Source organism: Capsicum annuum, unplaced genomic scaffold, assembly GCF_002878395.1.
Source record: "Capsicum annuum cultivar UCD-10X-F1 unplaced genomic scaffold, UCD10Xv1.1 ctg1491, whole genome shotgun sequence".
In the NCBI taxonomy this organism is placed as follows: Eukaryota; Viridiplantae; Streptophyta; class Magnoliopsida; order Solanales; family Solanaceae; genus Capsicum; species Capsicum annuum.
The window spans coordinates 341,936-350,439 of record NW_025820326.1 but is presented as its reverse complement, the minus strand read 5'-3'; the positions used below and the strand labels follow the sequence as shown (position 1 = coordinate 350,439).

Below are 8,504 nucleotides of genomic sequence, written 5' to 3'. Positions count from 1 at the left end.
ACAGGAACCTGTTCATTTCCCCTCTCCTCATCAGCAGCTTGTTTGACATACTCCTTGGACATAGCCTCTGATCGTTTTAAGGCTTGAAGTACTGATTTAGCAATAAAAGTTATTCTATCTTCTTCAGATTTTTGAGTAGCTTGTGAAGCCTTCAGAACTAAATTTGAAAGAGCAACCATTTCTTAAGATCCTTCTAAGGTGTTAGCCTCTTTTAGAAAGACCTTTCTCTGATACCAAATGAGGGATTGCAGTGGGTTGCTCCTCACCTCTGGAATTTATTCCTAGATGAACTGACACAACAAGAACTAGGAGAGATATAAGATAAGAAGTGTAAGAATAAAGTAAATAGCAGACACAAAGATTTTATGTGAAAACTCGTTACTCAAGGGAGAAAAACCACGACCTGCCTTTAGGATTTCTAAGCTCTACTATATCCAAGCAACTTCTTGAATATAGACTCCAAGGATTAACCTCCTAATTCTTTGTCTCTTTGAACTAACTCAATTACAAGAAGACCAAACAGTAACTCTACTGCCACAAGCTCCAACTAACTCTAACTGGACACACCAAGCTAACTTTAGCTTGAACAACTACTTAACTCTAGATGATTACAAAGAACTGAGATTTATACCACAAAACCTACTAACAATCATAGGAAAATGTAGCCAAATGTTTAAGAGCACCATACAAATACTTAACTATAAAAATTAAATAAAAATATAACTTGATGAACAATCAATTCCCTATTGCAAAGTGGAGTCTTTGATTCACAGCTTCAGAAAGATATTTAGTTGCGAAAATATGGATGCATTGGTTTTATTGTTGAGGAAGATGAGCAATATATAGTATGACACAAGAAAAACCTAAGAGCGATCTCATTGGCTGAGACAAAAAGGTGGCAACATCTTTTTCACCAACTTTTGTACTTTGCGCCAGTTGTGACTGTGATAGGGACAGGTGAGCCCAACCTATTCCCTAAGTGTTAGCAACTTTGTCATCACATAATTTTCAGAAAGCAGGTCCCAACATACAATTTGTCAATCATCAAAATTATGGACTTAACAAGGGGTGTTTTAATACATAGATTGTGACAATTCATGTAGGAAAATGAAACAACTGATAGCTGATATGTGAACCCCGCGGAAAAGCGATAGTTCAGGTGTGATTTTGACCATTAACTCTTTCCATTGGATTTCTATTCCAAAATTATGTGCAAGCATACTATGCAACAATCTACTTGTACGAGTGTAGAAAGATTAACTAATATGGCATAAACACTTGGTTCATATAATCCTGTAGAAAACAACAACTACTGAACATAATAAAGACTGCATGTGAGGGGCTGGCAAAAAGAAAAAATGAATACCCTGATAAATTCGGACCAGTACCATTTAACTTCCACAAACACTTTAATATTTCAGAAAATAAAACACGTAATACAAGTAATTTAAATAGATGGTAGCTATAATCATCCTTGATTCAGTTTAGCCTGTTTGTTTAAGTTTAACAGGACGATAAACGCAAGTAACATGCTTCTACAGGAATAGTACATAATTAGCCACATTTCTCATTGAGGAATTCCAAGCTCACAACAGCCCACTTCTCTTCAGCAATAGGAAGCACAATAGTACCCGGGGGTAGGACCTCATCTGGAATGGAGTTGTACACTCTGAACCTGTTGGAGAGTAGGTAACTTTTGGTTTCTGCAGTCGTCTTCGCACGAGGATTCACATTTGAGACAGTAGGGGACTTGGATGGTTTCATTGCAACTGATGATAATATAGCTTCTCTAGGCAAATGGCGCAATGATTGTGCTGAAGAAGGGGATTTCTCATTTACACTAAGCTCTTTCACCCCAAGCGAAAGTGAAGATGCAATAACCTTTTCAGCACATGTGGACTTTGGAGATATATGTTTAGAGTAAACTATCTCCTCCTCTTCATCTATCAAAGTCATAAAGAGTAATAAGACAATGGTAAAAGTGGGAACGAGTACATGATCAAAACTATGATGCATACCTCTGAATTTTTCTTGACCAGCAGTAATCGACAGTGAATCCATGATAGGTTCAGTTTTGACAATTTCACCTTCCAAGCCTGAGGAAAAATTTGAATGCTCACCAGCATGGACAGATTTGCCTGAAATTGGAAAAATTGTAGAAAAGTAAAATTCTTGATAGTCTTTCAACTACAATAAAACGCCATTTTTAAGTTGATCTTAAGACAAATTTATTAGCTTCAATGAAGTTCCCTTAATGTTGGATTGGCTCGAGTGTGGAAGGCAGAAGAAGAATACTTACATTTTGTTAAAGCCACATAAGCAACCTTGGCAACATTTTCTTCTGCCTGTTTCTTGGACTTTGCAGCAGCCCCGTGAAAAACTTCTCCTTCAAGTTCAACACTTGAGAAGAACGCTAACTTGTGAGGCTCGCCAACCCTGATTGTCTTATAATCAGGCAAGCACATTTCTTCTTGTTGTGCCAGTTCTTGCAGGAAACTCTTGTAGCTGCTGGTATTACTCTGCGACAAAGAAAATAAAATGAAAAAAAGTGAAACATTATCATTTAGCAGCTTCCGCGCCATGCCAAAACCAAAACTGAACACACTAGAAGCAAACAAGATAGGATAACTACTTAGCTAGAATTTAACTACTTATAAACCTTTTTTAAAGTATTATAGTTGAACCTATTATAGTCGATTAACTGCCATTTCTATTAGGTTATGAAGTAATGCTTATCATAGACGGTGCATATAGGACATAAACTCAGATAACAAGGGGCTATACCTGTTCTAAGGAAACAGTTACGAGTTTCATTAATGCAAGCTGTGCAACAGAGTTTTCTGCTTCTTCTGCAGTTTTGTATGCTCCGGGACTTTGGAACAATTCACCAGCCACTACCACAGTTGCCTCAAAATAAAGATCTTGAGCTGAAATCTTTCTTATGTTGCGGTACACAGGTACACCAAGGTTTTTCCTTTTTGCATACATCTGCAGCTTCGTCTTGTACTGATAGTGATAATTTTCTGTAGCAAAACGACCTAATTTAGGCATTCAAGGAGAAGCAGAATTTCACGGAATAATCTAGACATTCAATGATAAAGTTGCAGAAAGTACTTCATACACGGCATAGTGGATAACTTTTAACTCAAAAAAGACTATGAAAAGAACAACCTTTTGGTTTAAGTAGCAACTTTAAATCTCATATTCCTAAATTACTTCAACTAGTTTACTTGAAAAAAGCGAAAAGTGTGCTGCAACTAGAGATCATAAATCATAGAAAAGGCTTTCTGGACACAACACTATGTAGACTATTAAACGAACAAGGTTCCACAAATAATAAAGCAATAATAGTATCCACAAAATATTGAATGTCAACTGCTTGCCGCAAGGTTTTATAACAGACGAAAGAAAATCTCTTTAGAATGAGGGATTAACATAGATGAATAAGGAGAAAAAGCAAATGTAATGACACCAAAATCTTAACAACGAAAAAATTGGAAGGTATTATATAGATATAGATATAGATATAGAACAGCAAACCGTGCTATGCTCTTCACCTTGCTTGATCTCAGAAGTATTTAGATGATCACAAGGAAATTGGCATACTTCATCAGTTTTCATTAGTCCACTATCTCCTATAGTTGGAAGGGAACCACCTAAAAATAAGTAGGGAAAGACATTATTTACTTTTAAGAAAAAAATAATTACACGTCAAGCAAGGTTTTAGAACATACAGAAAAAGTTTCAATAAAAAATGAAGGATTCATAGATGAATAAGCAGCAATTGCAATGGTAATGACGCAAAAATCTCAAAAATCAAAGTGTAATAAAATGTAACAGAAAAAACATCTTTTAACTTTTCACCTTTCTTGGTCTCTGAAGTATTTTTATCCTGCAGACTTTTGCATTCTCCGTCAACTTTCGTTAGTCCAATATCCTCTGTCGTTGAACGTGAACCACCTATTAATATGTAGAAAAGCATGTTATTTACTCAACAATTTGCTCAAGTACTACTTTGTGAAAAATTTACTATACAAATGCAAGACACATTACTTATTCCATTTCACTTCTCTAGCCAATTAATTCCACAAAGAAGAGACAAATTTTACATAGGCAATGCTGATAATTTCTTTTGTGATAAATACACTTCAACAAGACGTCCTTGTCAAAAATAAAATACATTAGTACATTATATTTTCAGGAACAAGGACACACTGGTTTAACATTTCCTATTATTCCATGAATATAATGCTTAAAAGAATCTTATTCCACCAGTACTAATGGACATGAAACCTAGACGAGCATAAGCCTTGCAATAAGTTTGAGCAAAATACTATCTCTGTAAAAATTTAGCATTGACGTGAGCAAAATACTGTCGTTGTAAAAATTTAGCATTGGAGTCATGGTAGAAGGAAACATGACTTCTAATTTGATACTGGAACTTGAAAATAAAGGAACAACCTTCAACAAATCTCTCATTTAGCATTTTACGCTTGTAATATGTCTCTAGTTGTTGTTCAAGCAATGTAGTACCTATTTTTATGTTTGAACATTGAACAAGCTTAGACTTGCTATCTATTCTAAAGCTCTTTCTCCTAACAATAATATATCAATAATCCTAGACTAGCAAGAAACGCGAAATTAGACACTAATAAGCCAATCATATGTTCTTAATTGCTAACGGATAATACATTTGAAACACATGACATTCATACTCAGAGTTCCACACATTAAGAATACACATCATTGTTTTCTTGAAACAATACAAGAAGGGGAAATAATAGCATATCATTTCTGTAAAATTAGGTGAAAGTGAGAGCCTCAGACACACTCTCCTCACCTTTCATTTGAAATAAACTTCACGTATCAATCAAACAAACATTTCTATATTCCTCATTCACGAACTAATAGGGGTCGATTATATGAATTCTCTGTATCCATTCTGCTCACCTAATAAATCCAATATTCAACACATTCATCTTACTTAAATTATAATGCACCTCTTCTCTTATATCTGGACTTTGGCCCCACTATATGTGACAGAGTTAAACAAATTTCAACAACAACATACCCCGTGAATCCTACATAGTGGTGGGGTCTGAGGAGGTTAGAGTGTACGCGGACCTTACACCTACCTCGTGGAGGTAGAAAGGATGTATCAGAAAAGAGGGCGAAGTAAAAAAGAGCTAAAAGTGATACCTTACAACAAACTTGAAAAGATAAAACTACAGACCAGATTTGACTATTGAATCCACAAGTTCAAGAGAATAAGTCAAGGAAAAGTCTAAAAGCAGAAGTTGTATGTGAAACATCAATATATATATACTCAAAACACAATGTTGCTCGGACTCTTCAAGAATGTCAACGGATGCATGTTAGATCCTCCAAAAATAGTGCATTTTTGCTCAAATATGAAAATAGGCATCAAGTACGTAATCTAACAAATACTTCAAAACATAATTATTTAGAGATATTTTTAATACCACTTGTTAAGTGAAGGAAAGCAAACTTAGCAGCTTCATTATGGGCTTCTTTTGATGACTTGCAGAAAGGTGGAGAGTCAAAATTGATGCCATTGACAACAACAGATGCTTTAAATTGTGGATTATGATCTGCTCCATCTCTCATGCAACAGTATTTTGGAAGTGCCCATTTCTTGTTTTGACACAATTCTTGCAGCTTAGACTTGTACATTTCTTTTTTCTCTGCTTCTTTTAAGTTATTTTGCTTTCAACTTCCTTATCTATATGTATACATAGAGATGCACCCCCACCCACCCTCCCAAACACACACACAAAAAACAAAGCGACTAGTTTACTTTATGGTTCATGCATTGAGTACTGATAAATCTTTAACACCATCCCCGCTCCCCCTCTCCTAATTTTCTGCATGTTTATAACTAGCACAAAGGAGGAACCAAAAAGGTACTGTTGCAAAGCTGATATGGTGAATGTACAGGGATTCTCTGTGCTTCCAGCATTTGGCAACATCTTCACTTTTAACATGTGTTAATTTCTCATTTATTATACTCAATGTAATATTAAAATTGTAAAATACTTTTTACTATGATATTAACTAATTAAACTGCTCACTCAATTTCAAAATAGTTGTTGCTTATTTGCTTGACGGTACTTTTCTAAAACGAAATATTTATTAGGAGTTTATTTTATAAAATTAACTTTATTAATTATACTTTAAAAGTATAAATTTGAGTATATATACATTATGTAGTCATTTAATGACAAAGATACTATTAAAATAACATAATAAAATTATCTTGATTTGAACAACTAAATTAAAACAAATAGTTTTAGTAAGAGAATCAATTGAAACAAAATGGGGAGAATATGTAAAATTGCTTAGAGAATATAAATAAGGAAGTCCTTTTGGCCAAATTTTTTTGCCACATTTTGGCCATAATTTTTTTTTGCCATAATTTGACCACAATAGAAAAAAGTCATGTTCGTATTATGAACTAGTTAACTTTTGAACATTTTTACCTTTCTATTTTAAAAATTAAATAATTTTATTTATTTAAAAGAAAAAAGGCAATATAATCTTTTTATTATTTTGACCTCGGTAAAATTTTTGTGGCCATACTATCCTATAAATAATTTCATGGGCCAGATTATTAACCTGTTTGACTAAGTTTTTGAAAGACGAGGTGTTTCTTTTAAAAAAATTGAAGCGCTTGGCAAACTTTTAGGAAGAAAGTTAAAGTGTTTTGGAGATTATTACTCCCTCAGTCCCAAACTTAATTGAGATGACACATTAATTAAGAAAAATAATTAATAATATGTCTAGTTTGTTATAATATTCCTATTAAATGATGTTTATATTTTTAATTTGAAGAAAAAGTAATTAATGCAAAAGGTAAAACATGAAAAAAAAAAAATTGTTTCTTCTTGATTAACGAAAAAAACAAGTTAAATGAGAAATCAAATTAGGAAATTTGGGACGGAGGAAGTATGTTATTTATGAGCTAAAAAGTCAACTTTTCTCTCAAAATATTTTCAACTGTCTTTAAAATTGATTGGAGTATTCTTCCATTCTAGAAGCGGTAGCTTCCCGCCTCCCTTGAGGTGAGAAGTCCCCTTCCCTTTTTTAAAATGCCTGAGTGGTCTGCTCAGCGAATGTACAAAGTGGACCGCAGTTTGACTGACCCTCTTCTTCCCATTCAGGTTGGGTTGACCCAGAAGTATAGTAAGTAAGAAGAAATGGAACCACTGAAGAGTCGTCTTTGCCCAAGTGTAAATTGCAGACGACTAGAAGAAAACACAAATAGAGATAGGTCAACTGATTAATAGGTATACTTGTCAAGCGACACAGACACAGATACATAAGAAATCACATCATCACCTCCTTCTTGCTCTTTGGCTTTATTAGCGTTGATGCCTCTCTTTGATCATTCCTGTCTTTCGGAAACAAACTAATGTGACGTGATTTGCCATCATTGCGCTTTAACTATGTAATTTTCATGTGAATATTGTATAAGGTGGCAACCTAATTTTTTTTTTTCCAAAACTATATTTAGCATTAGACTGATTTGTAAGAATAGTTCCCATTACAAAAAAGTTGTAATTTTTTTGCGTATATTACCTTTTTTTTGGTAATGTTTACGCCCAAATTACTTTCAAATGCGTCGATCTATATAGTGATTAGAATGTGTTAAGAAGGAACAAGATATACCAAAACGCATATGAAAAGAAAATATCTAAAGGAGTGAAGACCTATAATTTTTTGAAATCAATACACTTTAACCAAGAAAAAACCAAATTGAAATAAAGGGCTCATGTAGGTTATATAGTTAGTTGAGATTAAGATTTAGTTATTCAATTAATCATTTACATTAAAATTACCTCTCATACCTAACTGGGATCTCTTTTGTTTGGCCCGAGATTTTAAGACAAATTTTATAGAAATGAACCGCCAGAAACCAGCACATGGTATGTTTAAAATTGTTGAGGTAGGCCTGGGTTGCGCCTTGTTTTGGATTTTTCAGCATGGTGATATAAATCAAATTTGGATACCAATATTTTATCGTTATCGTCGGTATCTATTTCATGGATGATTTAGAAAGTTAGAAATGGTTGTGTTTAGAAGTTAGAAATGGTTGTGTTTAGTTTCTTGTTGTGAAGTGCTGCTGAAATTTTATTGAAAGTTTTTATTTGACAATAGAAGCGACATGTTGTGATTAGCCCGGCTTCATTAACCTTTCCTCTAGAATGTGTTGCTTTAAGTTTGAGGCAGGTTTGGATCCAAATACTCGAAAAATGAATATTGGTATCTTTGAAGGCTAATGGCCATGGGCTTCATGCCTATAGTAACATAATTCAACAACAACATACCCAGTGTTATAGTAGCATAATTCATTTTGCTGAAAAAGCAGGAATAGCTGAAACATTAGCAACTCGAAAAGCAATCCAAATTGCGGTGAAGGAGAAATATACAAATATTGTCGACATTAAGAATGGCTCAAATGCTAAATAGAAGAATAGATCCTT

The 8,504-nt window shown here is 33.9% G+C and overlaps 1 protein-coding gene across 1 annotated transcript; it reads right to left on the bottom strand.

Moving 5' to 3' along the window:
• Nucleotides 1–1,458: 1,458 nt before the first annotated feature.
• On the bottom strand, nt 1,459–5,695 carry LOC124890291 (double-stranded RNA-binding protein 1-like). The gene is made up of 7 exons (XM_047402152.1): nt 5,484–5,695; nt 3,865–3,960; nt 3,558–3,656; nt 2,785–3,023; nt 2,300–2,519; nt 2,019–2,138; nt 1,459–1,943 (listed from the first exon to the last, which is right to left on the bottom strand). Exons 1-7 carry the CDS (start codon nt 5,692–5,694, stop codon nt 1,555–1,557), a joined length of 1,374 nt encoding a protein of 457 aa, XP_047258108.1. The 5' UTR covers nt 5,695; the 3' UTR covers nt 1,459–1,554.
• Between the last annotated feature and the right edge of the window lie 2,809 nt (nt 5,696–8,504).